The sequence below is a fragment of the Engystomops pustulosus genome, chromosome 4, assembly GCF_040894005.1.
Source record: "Engystomops pustulosus chromosome 4, aEngPut4.maternal, whole genome shotgun sequence".
In the NCBI taxonomy this organism is placed as follows: domain Eukaryota; kingdom Metazoa; phylum Chordata; class Amphibia; order Anura; family Leptodactylidae; genus Engystomops; species Engystomops pustulosus.
Genome location: NC_092414.1, coordinates 164,684,272 through 164,703,566, shown reverse-complemented (window position 1 = coordinate 164,703,566; position 19,295 = coordinate 164,684,272). Strand labels below are relative to the sequence as shown.

The window sequence follows — 19,295 nt, the reverse complement described above, 5'->3', positions numbered from 1 at the left end:
GTCCTACAGCCTGGCAGGTCTCCAGCAGGGTGGTGTTGGCAAGAAATGATGAGGGAGAGGCTGCTATAGCGGATCTCCCTGGGGCAACCCCTTAATGTCCCGAGTGTGAGTCTCTGTGTGGTGGACAGGGTGCCGGTGGTGATGGTAGTTGTAGTAGCAAGGACCAGACGGAGGCAAAGGTTGAAGAAAACAACTTACAGTTCTTTATTGGAACCGCAGGAACTTCAGCAACATGCCGTGAACAAAGTGATGGAGTGCTGGAGAGGTACTTGGAGGGAGCCACAGGAGTAGAGCACCAGCCTGGATGCAGATGGCAGGCTGGGCGGTAGCTGTGTCCTAGTAGGATGCTTCAGCTTGTTCTCAGGGGCTTCAGGTATCACCCTTAAAGGTAGGATGATACCCCTTTTCCTCACTACACTAACTCCTAGTTCCACTCTTCAGAGGCAGGGGCTAGGCTCTTCCTGCTCTGGTCCGGTGTGCTAGAGACTCTCTGCTGCTGCTCAGCTAACTACTTTCTACATACGTCCTGCAGACCCAGAGGGCCTGACTAGGACCGGTCTCTTCTCCCTTTCGGGAGAGACTACTCTCCTGGAGTCATCTTCTTTAGAACAATCCTGGCCAGAGGTTTTATTACCTCCCTTTGGTCAGGTGGTGGCTGCTCCTCCAATTACCTCTCAGCTTACAGAGACAGGATGCAATACATGTGATTGGTTACCAGACTCTTACATCACACAGAACAATTAACTTCTGCCTTGCCAGGCAGGATTAACCACTGCAATGTCCCCTGTGTTAAGTGATGACATGCTGTGGGGCTTATTCGCAAGCACTACCTCGCCATTGCATCGGCGAGGGTGTTGCATACCCCGGGGGCAATTGAAAGAGCCGCCCTCGGCTCGACTACAGATGTTTCGGGGCACAGAGGGGGCTAAGGGCACTTCTGGGAAGTGCAGGCTATGTGAAGGTGTAGGGACAAACCGCCCATGGTCCTGGAGACAGGCACCTGGGTTGGTGTCGGACTAAGACAAAAAAAATATGTAGATGCGAAGTAAGACAGTTGGTCGCTGACGCCATTAAACCGAACTGTACAGTAGGAAAGGTGTGGTGTCATGTCCTGTAATCCACTCCTTGCACCAAGGCCTGTATATTTGTTATGTAAACACTTCTTCCCTGGCGGCAATTATATGGTGTCTATCTGCATTGCATTAGCATATGCGACACAAGTACCTCCTGACGTCCTTACCCATAGAATGAGTGGCATCCAGGTGCTATCTCTGTAACACCCCCGGTCCCCGAAGGACCCGCAGTTTACGGACTACCCCCATGTGCAAACCTCGGTTTGGGGATAAGGTAACAGTCAGTGTTTCACACATAAAGACGGTCCGACACAGCCACACTACAACCTGAAAAGCCTATGAAAGGGTTAATGCAGACTACTGGCATATAGACAGTGTGCAAGCGTATTGTAAGCTCACATTGGCTTAGGAGCCCAATGGGTACACGTCTTGAACGTTACAACGTTACAGATAGATAGGCTACTCAGGGTAGCAGCATAAAATGTCTCTTTTCCTGCAAAGAAAAGGCATACAAAGTGCAAACAGAATGTCCATACCTAAAAAGGAAGGCATTAAGTGCAAAATAATAAGTCAATAGACATAGCAACTTTTCCCTGGAGTATCTGGCAAAAGTCTCTCAGAAGGTCTCTAGTAACAAAGTCCATCTTCTGGGTACAGCCCTTGATATGGGGAAAAGTGCAATAAAGTTGCAAAGGGTCTCCTCTATTTGGAGAGGGACAGAGTCCTTTGAAGAAATCTCTGCTGTGGCAGAGGAAGGGGTGCTATCATAGCACAGGACAATATATAATCTCTTGACTGAGATAAATAAGGGTAAGAGTCTCAGGAAAGTCTCTGGCTCTTTGGGGAAAGGACAGAAATATACACAATATGTACAAAGTACCTGGAGAGGGCTACAGCCCTTCAGGGGTTAGTCTGATGCACCTTCGCTGGGTTCAGCAGGGACAGGATCCAAAGGCAATAGGGAATCCTGTGCATCCTCAGCGGGAGTAGGTGCCGGCTGGGGACACCCGGTGGCAGTAGTGGGTACTGCAGGTGCAGCAACATCCTCCGGACCTTCAGGGGGAGGAGCACTGTCGCCCGGGGTGTCGGCTGATCCAGCCGGGGGCTCAACTGAGCCAGGGACCACGGAGGGGTCCAGCAAGACATAAATAGGGACCTGCGGCAGCGCCGCGGCTCCTTCCAGCTCCGGTTCTTCCGGGGCCGGGTCATCACCCCATTGGTAACCAGCAAGGGGAGATGCGGGCCTAGATGGAACCTCCGGGCAAGGTTCACTAGCCGGGATGTCTTCTCCCACAGAAGAGCCGCGGGACCTGGCAATGCTCCCGGCAGGGGAGACGGTGGGGGTGGCGCCCTGGATCATGCCCGGCCCATGTATGGCAATGGGACCCGTACTCACGATTACCGTGGATGGGGCATTCACGTGGGTCACCGCCCGGGGACTCGCAGCCGAGGAAGAAGAGGTGTTCGGAGATTCCGGCCACTCGTCGTCCTCATACCAGTCATCATGCGGGAAGTAGCGGTCCTCATCGGAGTCGGGAATCCGGATCACGCCAGCCGCCCAGGGTCCTCGAGGTCCTTCCTGCAGGGAGAACTCGATGCATTCGCCTGGCTTGAGGTTGTGTTGGCTCTCCGGCAGATCAGGCCTCTTGACGGACCGGCGGGGTATAAATACTTCCCGTCCGGTGTAGTCTTGGGTGGCGAAGCCATAGCCCCGCTGCTTATCAAAGAACCGGACCATGCCGGTGGTGCGGTTCTTCTCCACCCAGGCTCCAGCTGTAGACCGGCCGGCCATATAACGTTGGGCCTCCTTCTCGCGGCGTCGCTGCTCCAAGACAGCGTCCCGGAGTCGCTGGCGGGCGGCCTCACCTCGGCCTCGAGGCTGCGGAGGTTTCGGTGCTGGGGCTCGTGGCTCCGGTTCAGGCTCGGATCTCCTTGGGCGACAGGTAGGTGCCGGAACAGGAGCAGGAACCACCGGAGGATCAGGAACCACCACCACGGGGCTAGCAGGCCGCGGAGCCGGAGTAGCAGGCCTCGGAGCAGGTGGAGCGGCAACACTAGGCCCAGGCGTTGGCTCGCCAGGAGTCGGGGCCTCCCCACGTGGTGCCTCCACGTGGGCCCGCGGTACCGGGATGGTAGCCGGGATAGGGACGAGGAACCGCCCGGGTGGAATCTGGTACTGTGTCACCGTTTGGTAACATGTCCTGGTGACGAAGGCCCGAGTCAATCCTCGGTGCAGCCGATGTCCAGCGGAAGGTCTTCGGACGGGCTGCGCCGAGACCACCACCATAGTCTCTAGGACCTCGTAAAAATCCGGACGCTCCACAGGAGGGAAAGGCGGAGGACCCCACATGGTGTTGTCCTCACTGTCCAAAGTCCCCTCGAGTTCTGGCGCTTCTCTGAGGCGGGACAGGAAGTCCGCCTCTAGCCAGTGGGAGGAGTCCAAGTCCTTCCCGCCAAGAACTGTGGCGGGCTCTAATTTTTCCTGCGCCACAGGAGGCGGGATTCGCGCCCTTCGCGCGTGGGTGGAGCTTGATGCGTCATCTGGGTTTCCCGCCAGTGAAGGTTTTGGCGGGCTTGAATTATTTGCTGCGCCACAGTTTCTGAGGTAAAAATCTTCGGGCGCGGCAGCGCCGGATGTAGCAGAGCGGGTACAGTTCTTGCCAGGATTAACCTCTGGAGTGCTGGAGCGGCGCTCTACAGCACGTGGCAGCAGTATAACACAGTTCATTCCAGAAACACACAAGTCTTTGGGCCTAAACCCGGATGGCAGCAGGGTTAGGCAGCACAGTCTTTTTAATAAAGGAAAGTCTTTAATGCCGTAATAAGGCACAGAAGTAACAATCCTGTTCGTGACGCCACTTGCAACATCCCCCACCGGGGCCTAGCCTTTGAGGTGAGGCCTGGAGACAGCCGGGGCCCGCGGTACCGGAGTGGCTGGCGGTTGCGGCCTAAGCACGCTATTGTCACGGTGCTTGGTACGGGGGAACCGGAGGGCTGTCCTACAGCCTGGCAGGTCTCCAGCAGGGTGGTGTTGGCAAGAAATGATGAGGGAGATGCTGCTATAGCGGATCTCCCTGGGGCAACCCCTTAATGTCCCGAGTGTGAGTCTCTGTGTGGTGGACAGGGTGCCGGTGGTGATGGTAGTTGTAGTAGCAAGGACCAGACGGAGGCAAAGGTTGAAGAAAACAACTTACAGTTCTTTATTGGAACCGCAGGAACTTCAGCAACATGCCGTGAACAAAGTGATGGAGTGCTGGAGAGGTACTTGGAGGGAGCCACAGGAGTAGAGCACCAGCCTGGATGCAGATGGCAGGCTGGGCGGTAGCTGTGTCCTAGTAGGATGCTTCAGCTTGTTCTCAGGGGCTTCAGGTATCACCCTTAAAGGTAGGATGATACCCCTTTTCCTCACTACACTAACTCCTAGTTCCACTCTTCAGAGGCAGGGGCTAGGCTCTTCCTGCTCTGGTCCGGTGTGCTAGAGACTCTCTGCTGCTGCTCAGCTAACTACTTTCTACATACGTCCTGCAGACCCAGAGGGCCTGACTAGGACCGGTCTCTTCTCCCTTTCGGGAGAGACTACTCTCCTGGAGTCATCTTCTTTAGAACAATCCTGGCCAGAGGTTTTATTACCTCCCTTTGGTCAGGTGGTGGCTGCTCCTCCAATTACCTCTCAGCTTACAGAGACAGGATGCAATACATGTGATTGGTTACCAGACTCTTACATCACACAGAACAATTAACTTCTGCCTTGCCAGGCAGGATTAACCACTGCAATGTCCCCTGTGTTAAGTGATGACATGCTGTGGGGCTTATTCGCAAGCACTACCTCGCCATTGCATCGGCGAGGGTGTTGCACTTGGAATACACAGGTTTCCAGGTATGGCTGGGAATACACAAGATTCCGGCTAAGACTAGGAATACAGAGGGTTTTGGCTCAGGCTGGGGGTACACAGGGTCCTGGTTCAGGTTGGGGATATACACGATTATGGCTCAGGCTGGGGGTACACAGGGTTCTGGCTCAGGCTTGGAATATACAGGGTTCTGGCTCAGGCTTGGAATATACAGGGTTCTGGCTCAGGCTTGGAATATACAGGGTTCCAGCTCAGGGGATACACAGGATCCTGGTTCAGGCTGGGGGTACACAGAGTTTTGGATCACGCTGGGGGTACACAGGATTCCAGCTCAGGCTGGGGGTACACAGGGTCCTGGTTCAGGCTGGGGGTACACAGGGTTCCAGGCTCACAGAATCACAGAGTCTACACAATGACACCACTCAGCTTTCCTTAGAGCAGACAACCAGCGTAGCCCAAGCAATTAACTTTGCAAGACAGCTAGCAAAAACTGCTCAGCAGAGTAGCACTGGGTGAAATCTGCAAGAATGGAATTTTTATGAACCCACCTCATGAATTTAATTACAGCCTCCCTACTACCTAAGCCCCCACTCAGTTCTTGCACTTCGGGCATGTGCAGTGTGCGGCACATTCACGAAGACAGAGATCCGGTCTTCATGAATGTGTCGCCCGCTGCACATTATAAGTGAGGCAAACCGCACATAGTACACACTGCCTCACTAATAGTAAATCTGGCCCACTTTTTTAATAATAATAATTAAAAATTCCTTTATTTATATAGGTCACATAGATTACGCAGCGCTGCACAGAGGTTGCCAGATCAGTCCCTGTCCCCATGAGCTCACAATCTAATCAACCTACCAGTATGTTTTGTAGTGTGTAAGATACATCCATGACTGTTATGGATCTAAACCCCACTGATCATAAGTATGTGCTAGATAAATCCTCAGCTTTGTAGATGTCAAACACTGAAGTAAAGTAGCCGTGGTACTAAAGCATCACCCTCCCTTTGTTCTGCTGATTAATAGAGTTCCTAAGTACAGGCCATCAATGTAATGTTCCCTGAAATGCACAGCAAGTTAATGTTACTTTAGGATCCCATTGGGCACGGTGAGGTTAACTCTTTCATGTGTAAGCTGATATGCAATGTTATGTAACAAGAGCTTGCAGGCTTGATGCTACATGAGATACATGACCGCTTTATGATTAATGCATAATTCTGCAGGTCTCACACCATCAAACAGCATTGTCTCAGGAACACAGAACAGACATGTTACCGCTAATCAGAAGCAAGAAGAACATTCTAATAGAAAGATCTAGAAACATTCTGCAAGGTATTCATTTTGTATAAAAACACAGCAAATGTATGTGTGATATAACACACAGGAGCCATGCTTCATACAGAACACAAGTAACAGGGGCGGATTAAGACTGCCATGGGCCCTGGGCTATATGAATAGTATGGAAGTCACTTCCTACATATGGTACTAGAATCAGCTTCTTGGGGAACTGAGTGAGTGTCCCTTCTGCCTGCTTTCAATCTGCGGTTTCAGGACCTTGGGAGGACCTTCAAGGGTCCTGAAATGGCTCTTGTGGAGAAGTATATTGAGAGCAGGAACAGTACAATGATTTGATGGGTGAAGATCCTTATGAGTATAAAATTTGGTGCATGGTTTAGGTGGCCATGGGCCCCCTATAAGGCTTCGGTCCCAGGCTACCGCCTATATTATAATCCACCACAGACAACTAATGTAAAAGCTGCACATTGGAGGACCTGACAGCTCTCTGTGTCAATTATTGTATTCCTCATAGCATAACATAGATAATCTTTTCTAATAACTCTTTATTGCAAGGGTCAGTTTACATCTTTATTATTTTGTCATGTTTTTTGTCAGTCATTGCCAGTCAAAACCAGGTATGAAGAAGAAAAATAGTACAGGCGGTCCCCTACTTAAGGACACCAGACTTACAGACGACCCCTAGTTAAAGACTGGTCCTTCTGCCCACTGTGACCTCCGGTGAAGATCTCTGGATGTTACTTTACTCCCAGGCTGCAATGATCAGCAATGAAGCTTTATTGATAATCCTTGGTCCCATTAAGGCAAAAAATTATGAAACTCCTATTGTCAATGGGGCAAAAAAATTTTTTGTCTGGAACTACAATTATAAATTATACAATTTCGACTTACATACAAATTCAACTTAAGAACAAACCTATGGAACTTATCTTATGTGTAACCCGGGGACTGACTGTATGATGGGAAGAATTACACCTGTCCTGTGTGTTTGGACGACTCTTGATTTTGGTTCATGGTGACTGTGACTGATTAATTAATATGGGAACTGACCCTGACTACTCCCAGAAATGTATGAATAAATTTACCCTGCGAAACAGAAAAATGTTTATAAATAAAAAACCTTTTAATGAACAAACATCGGCTCCTGGCTAATATACTAATATATAGCTAGTTTGCCACTTTTAGAGGTTTATTTTTTTTAATTTGACTCGTAGCTTGTGTTAAAAGAGAGATTATGCCAGTCAAATCACTTGAATAAGGATATTTAGGACAGTGCAAACGCTTTGAATGAACGTAATTCTAGTTATCAACTAATATCAACTATGAACCCACTATTTGCAATAAGCAGAAATTGTATATATTAAGTATAGATTTTTCACAAATTCCTGTCTCATTTGTTATTGTCTGTCCTGTGTACTATACCAGACTGTAGGAACAGATGGATCACCACCTACTGGTCCAGAATACTCTGTAGCCCGTGTAGTTACTTATCACATGCATGTGGTGACAATAGAATATATTTTACAGTTAATACTCCTAGATTTTACAGTGTAAAATAATTTAGATTCTGTTGACATCTAGTGGCACAAACACATAGAAATATTTTCAGAGAGCAAAATACTGACTGGAAGAATCTCCCCTATAAAACTGCATTATGGCAAAATAATCTGTATTAGTTATTGTGTAGAACTGAAAATATATCCTTCAACAAGCATATTTATAGCTAGAATAATAGATATTCCAATTTCTGGTTTTATTCAAATAGTTTTATTTTACCCACTTAACATAGGACATGTACATGGGATTTATTGTGTATGGCGTGGGCTCATGGGCTGAGCCCTCTCCATACAGGGCAAGTGTCTGCTGTATTATCCTGCCGACATGTGTCCACACCCCCAAAGGTGTTAACCTTTAAATTGACACAGTTAAACCCAACAGCTCCTAGTTGCACATGGGCATAGCTCCCAACCGTCCCGATTTTGACGGGACTTTCCCGTTTTTCGTACCTCTGCCCCGCGTCACGGGCAGCTATGAGATTGTCACGGATTTTCCCCCCAGGTCCCGCTGTGTCCCGGGTGCCCCCATAGTAAATACTTTGAAAGCCTGAACTCACAGTACAGAATGGCTTCTACAGACATCGGGAGGGAATCCTTTTCAGAGAAGTGTCGGGCTTAGCGGAGAGAGCAGGGACCACGTCATCAGCTTCAGATCAGCATCTGTCCATATATGGTCACTGCATCTCCTAGGGTTCCCCAGAGCAGACATCGGGCAGGGAATCCTTTTCAGAGAAGTGTCGGGCTTAGCGGAGAGAGCAGGGACCACGTCATCAGGTCTGACCATAAGGTCATGACCATATATGGTCTCCAGGGCTTCCCCAGACACAAGCTCTTTATATAATTAAATTACATAAAGTTTTGGCCAGGCAGAGATTCGAACCTGGGACATTGTGCACCATAGTCAGGAGCTTAACTAACTGAGCTATAAGCCCAGTGATACAGAGCTGAGGATTTCTGGTAACTAAGAAGTGTTATCTGCCATTTACACTGTGACACAGACTAATGCACTGATATATAGAGAGGGATCTTCTCAGAGATTATTATTGTAATTATTGAGACTATTATTATTATTATTATTATTATTATTATTATTATAAATTGTATTATTTTTATTATTATGGAGACGATTATTAATAATAGTAAAAATAATAATAATCATCTCAATAATAATAATAATAATAAGAATCTCCATAATAATAATAATAGTCGCAATAATTACAATAATCTGAGAAGATCCCTCCCTATATACCAAGGCAGTATATAGTCATAGTTCTTAGTTACCAAAATTCTCCACCTTGTTAATCACAGAGGTTATAGCTCAGTGGGTTGAGGCACTGTGTCATTATTGTACATGCACACTGCAGGTTCTGGGTTCAAATCCCAATGAGGATAATTTTTTTTTTTTTTTATTGAGATGATTTTTATTATTTTAATATGGCTAAAATTTGGGGCGTGGCCAGGCTACGCGTGTCGCCATTTTGTCCCTCTTTCCTTTTCACAAATGTTGGGAGGTATGCACATGGGTGCCGCCATCTTAGCAACACTGACAACCCACACTCCCCCTCCCTCACTGACAACACACACACTAACTAATCCCCCACTGACAACACACACACACTCCCCCTCCCTAACTGCAATACACACAATCCCCCCTCCCCCTCTGACAACACAAAAACAAACCACTCCCACTGACTACAGACTACCTAATCCTGACAACACACACTACCCCTCCCCTACTGACAACACACATACTCTACCCTTCCCAACTGCAAACACACCCCACTCCCATTGATGGTAAGGAGCACATGCTGTGGTGATAGGGTGTCTTGTAGGTGAAGGTTGGGTGGTCACCTCTGCAGCTCTATACCAAGATGCCGATACATAAAAAGAGAAGTGTGGCTGACTGTAATAGACTGAGAAGAGGAGAATCTCCCGCCTTGAATGTCAACCCTGCACATCCAACCTGCTCCCTGCCCAGACAGAGCAGAGGTGGTGCCCTATATGATCGGATATCTCTGCAGGAGGAAGGCTGTTATAGTGATGCAGCATGATATATATATATATATATATATATATACAAATCGCCCCTTTTCCCTAGAACAATGATGGCGAACCTTTTAGAGCCCGAGAGCCCAAACTACAACCAAAATCCACTTATTTACTGTGAAGTGCCAATATGGCATTTTAAGCAATAACTTATTGCTACCAGTTCTTCCACATCTTTCAATTGTATCGGCCCCCTGTGGCCACCAATACAGTTGACATAAGGAGGGCAAATTTAAACTATCATTGTAGCTTCTCTCCAGGGTCTCTCTGTACAGGAAGAACGGTGGGTTCAGCAGGATGGCCTCCAAAGATAGTGAACTTCTGTCAACACCTTACTTTCCCCATAGTTCCAAACAGCCAATAAAGTATCACTTTAAAATAGCGCTGAGGGCAGCATCTCTTAAGTTGCCTGGGACTGCAGGAAGATTCAGTGTTTGGTGAACTCTATCCTTGGACGATGGCCTGAGTGCCCACAGAAAGGGCTCTGAGTGCCACCTCTGGCACCCATGCCATAGGTTTGCTACCACTGCCTTAGAACATATAAATAAACCTAAAAAATCATAGGCATGTTAGGTATCCCCAAAATGCCTGGTCTATTTAAATTACAAAAATAATTATCCCATACTTTAAACGCTATAACAGAAAAAAAAAATCAAAAATGTATGAACCTTAAAAATTTGAAAAAAAAATTATCAGAAGATCATACAGCTCCCAAATTGGAATGAAATTGTTAGCTGTTCCCACAACAAATTTAAACTTTACCCAGTGTTTATGGTCACATTAAAGGCCCACAATCTACTCCCAAAGTTCAGGTTTGGACTAGCTGGGTATGAGTAGTCTATGACAGGGGATACTCACTTTAATTCTTATAGATGTCAGCATACAGCATCTCAACCACCTATTTAAATATATATATGGGAAACTATGTAATAAACTTCCTAGTTCATGTTTTTACAATAAAGATGCCATAGCTGACTGAGATGACCTCACAATGCAATGTCTCATTCCTACTCAAGCTCCAGCTTCTCAATCATACTATAGGGCACCAATCACCTGAGGTGGAGTCATCCGTTTACTGACATGACAATCTAATATAGGGGTCAGCTACCAATAAAGGAATTTGTGTCGACTATGTTTTATTTGTCAGGTAATGTCTGCACGCAGATGTACAGTGATGGGCCCCAAGAATAGACTTCATTGGGGGGCCTTGAACATCCCGCTCCAGCACTGCCAAAGTTATATCTATTTGCTGCACAAAAATAGATTTATAGGGTTCTTATGTAAGTCACATTGGAAGGGTGGGCCTAGGGACTAATAGTAAACAGTAATAGTTGTGACAACTTATCTGTGAACAGGAATAATTGCTTCCCCTACAAATGTATTAATGGGTAACATCAACCACTTCCTGCCGAATGAGTGTGCAGCCACGCAGAAAAGGTCCAAAAAAGACATCCAGGATATCCAGACTGAAGGGGCAAGAGAAGGCGCTTGTCAAAACTGGATTTTCATGGTGTGAAAAGTTGAAAAGAGAAATATAAAATATACAGACAGAAATGACATGGACACACTCATTTACATATGCATATTGTTACTTTGCACTTCATAACCTGCACTTACAGTACTTTCAGAGTTGCTGGGGTGTCATTCCAGTAATTCATGCTGAATGTGACATTTGTGGGTTCAGGATATTGTTGCCTTAAAGGGGTTGGCCACTTAACTTTCAATATACATTTATTAAATGTTCTGCACAGTTTTCTTGATATGTAAAGTGAAGCCACTGGTTCAGAAATGCCTTTTATCTCATTAGCCAAGCATTCCTCTCCATACCATAGCTCAGTGCTGACACGCGTAGCCATTTTCACTGACACACGGCTGCCTGAGAGTTAAGTTTCATCCTACATGACCAGGTGCAGTAGCCAGGAGGCTGAGAGATTGCACTGAGCTTCCAGCAATTCCCCCCTCCTCCTCCTCCCCCGGGCCAGCCCCTCCCCATGTGTGAGCTGTGCCTAGTGTCTCCAGTCAGCACAGGTATCAGCATGGGGCACAGCAGGAGAGGTGACCCGGCCATACACCCAGGAGGCTCCTCTGCAGCTCCTGATAGTTGTGGTGGGGTGGAAGATGGCATCACAGTCAGAGGTCACATCGCTGCTGCCTTGTGTGATGTCCCAGCAGCTGCCACCTCTACACTGACCATCTCCACAGCAGGGGCAAGGGAGGACAACCACTTTCATCATATAGTAAGTAAGGTTAGTGCACTGTATGATAGAAGACAGTCATCAAGGCTTGTGTGTCAGTTTTGTGATGTACAAGCCCTGAAATAATCACAACGCCTTGCAAATCGCCAGACATTGCGATTATTTTGCTCCTCACACCTTCTCCATGCCAAGAGGGCATGAGGGAGATGCAGACAGCAGCGCCTGCGCCCTCGCTATAACCTGTGAACTTTCATGACAGAAAGTTCACAGGTTACTAAGTAATTCCACACGTGTCTGATTGTAACCGATCTATTACAATGTGCGATTTGCACATAGTAATAGATGATTGGGAAAATCCCCATATACTGCCATACTGTAGTATGGCAGTACATGGTAGGATCAATCAGACAACCTATGGTTAAAGTACCCTAGAAGTTAAATAGTATACATATTTGTTATTTAAACTATAAATATCACAAAATTATGTTTTATTTTTGTCAAGGTGACACACCACCCGAGTTATGCTTGTTTTTTTGGCGAATTTTGACACACCAAGCTCAAAAGGTTGCCCATCACTGCCATAGCTGCACATGCAGGGTCATGGGATCCTAACTGACTATGGCTAATCTACCTGCTAGGACCTTTTGGAAATATTCATAAATCCAAGCTTAAAGGTAACCTGTCATCAGGATCACACATTTGGACATAAAGAAAGGTTCCCATACACTTTTTAATACCAATAATTCTCAATCTACTTTTAATATTAACATTACTGCTTCTACTCAATTTTAAATGTATATGAAACTAAACCCGGATTCCTTCCAGCACACTGCATCAAGTAATGGGGCTGTTACAAAGCTGCTATCATCAACATTATTTTCTCTCTGCTTAGCTAGATCTTCCTCTCCCCTCCCTGCCACTTCCTCCCCCTCCCTCATGTAGCTGGTAGCTGACCCCGTGCTTCAAGCAAATCTCTGTCAGCTTACGTCTGCAGGAGGGAGGGAGACGGAGAAAGGAGTAAGACATAGCAGAGCAGAGAGGAGATGATGATAATTACACCATGGACTTTCCCCGGTGACTTGATGTAGTTCACTGGCAGGTAAACTTTTATCAACTTTTAAAAGCAGGTTGGGAAATAGTACTAAACAGGATATGGGACCCTTGTCATTAGGTTCCCTTGAAGGTTCTGGAAGGTAGTTTGTTAGGATCACACTGCCATATTATGGACAGGAATGGCCGCTGGTGAGGTAAAAGGCATATCTGAATCAGGGGTTTTAATTAACATGTAAAGAAAGTAGTGCAAGACTTTTAATATTTTGTATATTGGCAACTTGAAAAAAAATTGGAGACTACAGCACTTGTAAGTAAGTTGAAAACATATTTTATTTTTAAACGCTCTTAGAAACTCAGGGATACAGTGTGGTGTGACCTTGCACTTACTCATAGATCCAGGCCCCCGTGACTGTGGTAATCGTCTTATATTTGTCCTCCATGGCTGTAGAATCACAGGCTGTTTGTTACACTGTGCAAGAAACCCTCCCACTGTGTTCTGAAACTTCCTCTGCTGCAGTGAGATTACATGCAGTAGAGGGAGGGGGCAGAGCCAAGGGTGAAGAGGCGGAGGGTGAGACAGTGTAACAGCCTGTGCAGAGAGGATAATGACAGGATCTTAAGTGCCCCTGTGGCTCTTTAGCATAATTTTAAAAGTTGATTTTAGAAGGAAGGAGCCCATGGATAACAAATATAAGAGATTAATACAGTCACACTGCCTGGATATTTGAATAAGTGTCCCTGTTTTATCATGCTTGATTTTGATGGTAGATTTCCTCTAAGTATGTCAATGTTCAGGTTATCCATGTGATGGAGAATCATCAGTTTACACTTTAACCCCTCAAGAAATTCCTGTCTCCGTATAATGTTTTTAACCTCTTGCTGTTCCCCTATGTAGGTGATGGCAAACCTTTTAAAGACAGAGTGCCCAAACTACAACCAAAATCCACTTATTTACCGTGTGCTAACGTGGCATTTTAAGCAGTAACTTAGCTACCTGTTCTTCAACATCTTTAAATTGTTTTGGCAAACTGAGGCCACCAATACAGTTGAAAGAATATACTGTAAATAGGGCTTACCTTCCCCTAGTGACAGCCCTCTGTTGACACTAGATACGACCACTGCCAATCGTCAGCAGCGGTGGCCACACAGGTGCTAAGAATGAGGCTTCTCTGAACCTGCTGGGAATATTTGAACGCGCACAGCTAGCGCATGCGCAGTTTACATATACCTCGCTTGCTGGATCAGGACGGCTTGTTCAAGGCTAATCGCAGGGCAGCTGTGTACTGCAGCAAGCCAGCACTACTAGATGAAGAGAATTTACTAGTGCCGGCTTGCTGCAGTAAACGGCTCTCCCCAAACGATCAGGACAGCTGTAAAGCTACTGCCCATGCCTGGCAGTCATCTTGATCTAGAGATTGAGGAGGCCAGGAATAAGTGAACTGCACATACGCTAGCTGTGCATGTTCACATATTTCTGCCCGGTTCAGAGAAGCCTCATTCTAAGCACCTGCGTGGCCACCACTGCTTGCGAACGACAGTGGCCGTATCTAGTGTCAACAGAGGGCTGTTACTAGGGGGAGGTAAGGGCCATTTACAGTATATTGTGGGAATATAGGTAATTCTTTTAAAATAGCAATGAATTGAAGAAATGTTTTTGGGGGATAGGGATAGAATTAACTGTAATAGGTGAGGTGGAAATACCCCTTTAAGTTGCATGGGACTGCAGAAAGATTTGGTGGATTTGGTCCTATTTGGTGAACTGTGTCCTGGGGCTCTGATGCCACCTATGGCACCCGTGCTGTAGGTTCGCCACCACTGCCCTTTGTCATAGTGTGGCAGCGGGCCTGAGTGCTCTTCATAAACGCTGGGTGTTTTCAGCATATGTTATATACGATAGATTTCAAGTTCCATTTGGATGTTTAAAAATACACAAAAAAATGTAATAAAAAACCTAAAAAATCTAAATCAATGTTATGTATTGCAGCATCCCTAAATCTGGATCTACTTGGTGATCCTCGTGGTGAACACCGTAATGGGAAATAGCGGCCAAAAGTCTGAATTGCCACTTTTTTGCCAAGTTGCAACACTTAATAAAAAGTGATCATAAGGTCATCAAAATGGTAGTATTGAAAAGTCATCTCAAAAAATTACACACAAACAGTTACGTACACTGAAGTACAAAAAAGTTATTGGCCTCAGAATATGATGAAATGAAGAATACAAGAATACAAAAAAATAAACAAAAATCTACTAAAACTTTAAATAAAATAAATAAATAAAACCTTAAACGGAAACATAACCCAAAAGAAGCAAATGTGTTTTTTTTTGTCAATTTCACCAAATTTGGATTTTTTTTCCGGCTTTCCAATACACTTCAGGAAACATTAAATATCATCACTGGGAAGTACAATTTGACAAGCCCTCATACAGGTCTCTACACATAAAAATATATAGTTATAGATTGTTTAAAGGGGCAGTAAAAGCATGAAATGCAAAAACTAAAAAGTGCCGTGATCGTAAAAGGGTTAAGCAATAGAGTCGGGGATTCACGTGTATTTATAAGAGTGGAAATCGGAATATCACTGCTTTAGTTTTAATGAAGACATCAATATGTGGTGAAACAACGATTCCAAACTTTCTGGGATGGTATCAGATCTGTATTTTTAAACCACAGTTGCAGAAACAAGATATTCCCATCACTTGACATTTATTCCATACGTCACTCAGCGCTTCTTTTCCAAAGGTGATTTTGATTCAGTGCTACTGTATAAAAAGACAGATAACATATGGAAGAATACTGACAATGGTTGAGACAAAATTCCTATTCTAGGCTTAATATACCATCTAGTAGGTAATTCTCCTTAGGATTCCTGGAAACATATTCTAGTTGACCTGTCTGCAGCATTTAATGGCACAGGGGAAATTGCTTAGTATTTTCTATTCCTTTGAGGACTGTGGCAGAAAACAGCGAGGAGATGTGCTTAAAAAGTCAACGAATAAATAGTCTTCTTTAAAAAGCAAGTTTATCATAAATAACTTCTGCTCTGTCGGTAACATAAAATCTAGATGTTTAACTCCTGGAGTGCTAAAAGAGTCTGAGAGACACGTCTCTCATAGCAATAACTAGGTTAACAGATGTATTTTGGTTTGTCCCAAATGCCGCGGTGGGCTTTTCCAGTGCTGGCTGTGCTCCAAGCTACAGAACAGAATGTGTCGCCCTTGAAAAGAGTCACACTGGTTGATGAACCATCCAGTTCCAGTCCTTGGCTAGTATGCAATGGGATCCTTTGTCCCACACGGTTGATGTTAGCTGAAGCGTAGCCGGTAAGTGGAAATTTCCATTGGGTCCATGCTGAGTGTGGGGTTGCTGCTGTTTGAATGGGGGGCTAGAGAATACATCAAAGTCAAGGACATACTTTGCATAAGTCCTACTTCTAGCCCCGTGAACAGACCTCCAAGTGACAACTACAAAAGAAATTCAGAAACATAATTACATAGGGTAAAAATATATATGTCCACTTAGAAGAGGTTGTAACCAAATGGTCACATCTGAACCAACATTACATCATAAATGAACTGTGATTATCAGAAATATAATATCTTCAGAGCAAAGTACTTGTTTCTCCCCTTACTTGGCTCTCATCATGCACCCCCCCCCCCACACACACGTGATGATGTGATTCCTTTTCTTGCTTTGTAACATTACAAGGAAAGGGTGCATGACCCCAATGACCCAGGCTGGACGAGGGTCAACATGTTATTAGCTTCAACCTCAATCAAAGAGCCATCATATCCATGGTTATAGGTCTGTAATATATGGAAACAAGGATGACTCCATATGGAAACAGCTGACTGGTCTTCATACTATAACTCAGAATTTGTCTAGTGATGAACACCCAGAGGTTCAGATTACCTTTCCTTGACTTGTGGTGCAGTTAAAACCAAGATTTTTCGCTTCCAGGCCACAGTCAAATCCTTTTCTGTGTAAAATTAGTGCAGTGTCAAGGGAGGGTATTCCATCATCCTGCAAAATATCAGAGGAAATTATAAACTGTGCTTCTGGAGCCACAACATAAGAGGCAGAGAAGATATAGTCACCTCAGCCTGCAACGTCCTCAGATTAAGGATGTGAATATCACATGGTAGGGTGGCAGAAAGTGGCGTGAACGATCTAAGCGCTGGACCTCCACCTTTTTCATTATTCACAGGCATCACTAAGACATCGTGGTTCAAATGCATGGACGTTATGTGACTGAGGAGTGATGGGAAGCTGACTGGTTGAATCTGGAAACAAAGACAATAATTGATAACATTGATTATGTTACTGTATACATTTTATGAGGATACAGTTCATCATATATTTTTCAGGGTTGCTAGTCATAATAAGGAATGTTTACATGGGTTAAATACAAAGGTCAATAAATGTCACATGAGGCATCTGGGTTCAATATGTGACTTATTAGGACCTTCTAAATATCAGTCAAGATCAAGACCTATTATGCCTTTAACTAATGTAATTAAATTATATACTTAAAAGGTGGTTACCACTAACACACCATGTGACCTGTGGCTGCTACAGAATAAAGACACTTTACTTTATAGGACCCTAATAAGGTCACTCATATTGCACTTGCCCTAATAAAGGTTCCTTAGTCTGTAGAAGCCACAAGTCACATGATGTTTCGGGTCCTCCATACTTCTGGAGGGTCAGGGGGCCATGCAATCACTACTGTATGCAAATGCCCTCTGACATTCACATGCCCCTCCAACCGATGACATGATAGTGGTGTTCACGGAGGGGACTTGCATACAGAAATGATTGCATGGCCCCCTCCGTCCACTGGACACGGGATGTCACAGGATGTTTTGAGTCCTACTGCTGTTGGACCTTGTGACCTGCGGCTGCTACAGACTAAAGAGATCAAGGGTAATAATACGATGGGTGACCCTATTAGGGTCTTGTACTTACTGTAGTAAAATTTTTATTAGTGGCCAACTCCTTCAATAATATCAATAACAGATCGTATATGTATAGTCTAAAAGAGTTTACTTTAGCAGTGTCTGGGGACAGGCACACATCCAATTAATGGTTGAATGAAGTTGTAATACGTAGTCTCTATGGAGAAATGATCTCAAATTCTTGTGAACTCAACACAAAAGCTGCATCACATATTATAGAAATATTCTCTTTGTGATGCATTGTTACTAAGGAAAGTTATATCATTAAAAGTGTATTCCCACCATAGACATTTATGGTATTTCACATAAATATCTAATAAATGTGTCTTTCAACTGTTAGACCTGCAACTATTTAAAGATTAAAGAGATGGAAGAGGAATGGAAAATGTACACTTGTTCAGCTCCCACCTATCCTTTCATTATTCATCTGGGTGCAATGGTCGGGGCTCTCCTCGGTGGGTAAGATAAGCAGACCCACTTCTCTTAGAAGTTTATGACATATCTTATGGATATGCCATAAATATTTAAGATGATAACATTGCAGAATGTAGCACCATACAGAGACGAGAAATTCTTGTTCTACCATGTATGCAAGGTGGGTAACATATTAAACAGCTTTAGTGATTCCCCTTTATGGGTCAAGTAACAAAAAGTGATTGAGTCAATGTCACAGCTGGATTAAAATATAATGGACACTGAATTCAATCGACACTCATCAATTTCAATGGATTCCCTGTACTGCTTTGCTTTGAAAAATGGGCACTAACAAAAAAGTTTTCCAGAAAAACTGTGTTTTTTTTTTACTGTGTAGTGTTAGGATAATTCCATATCCAAAATTACACCCCTGTAATTAAATTTTTATCGTCTTGATTGTTGGTTTCATTCAAAAACATTTCTCTGGTTGGTAGTTTCCTTCAACAAAATACATAAAATGTAACTTCAATCTGTAAGAAAGAAATGATGGAGATCCGCTCTAAAATAAAGAACCATTGTACGCGAGCTAAATAAAGAAAATGTAGAGCCGGTCTTTTGGAAGGAAGATTAGGAGCTTACTAAAAAGTAGAAAAAAAGCTGAATGTACAAAGCCTTTTTGAGAACGGGTTAGGCACAAAAGAAAGTTGACATGAAAAGGACCAGAACTGGGTCACAGTATCATTTACAGTCACAGTATGAATTGGAAAAATGACTACATACTGAAAGGGACCTATCACTTTTCATCCAATTTGGTTGTCCAAACTGTAGAGAGTTAATGGTCACAAAAAAG

The 19,295-nt window shown here is 44.7% G+C and overlaps 1 protein-coding gene across 2 annotated transcripts in view; it reads right to left on the bottom strand.

Annotated features, from left to right (window-relative positions):
• Positions 1–15,651: 15,651 nt before the first annotated feature.
• The window catches only part of MAN2A2 (mannosidase alpha class 2A member 2), an 85,000-nt gene continuing 81,356 nt past the window's right edge, over positions 15,652–19,295 (bottom strand). For both annotated transcript variants that reach the window (XM_072148420.1, XM_072148421.1), the window contains 3 exons: positions 17,171–17,356; positions 16,986–17,096; positions 15,652–16,537 (listed from right to left, as the gene is read on the bottom strand). In XM_072148420.1, coding sequence (XP_072004521.1) covers positions 16,379–16,537; positions 16,986–17,096; positions 17,171–17,356 — 456 coding nt within the window. In that variant the 3' untranslated portion in view covers positions 15,652–16,378. The remainder of the gene's footprint in view (positions 16,538–16,985; positions 17,097–17,170; positions 17,357–19,295) is intronic.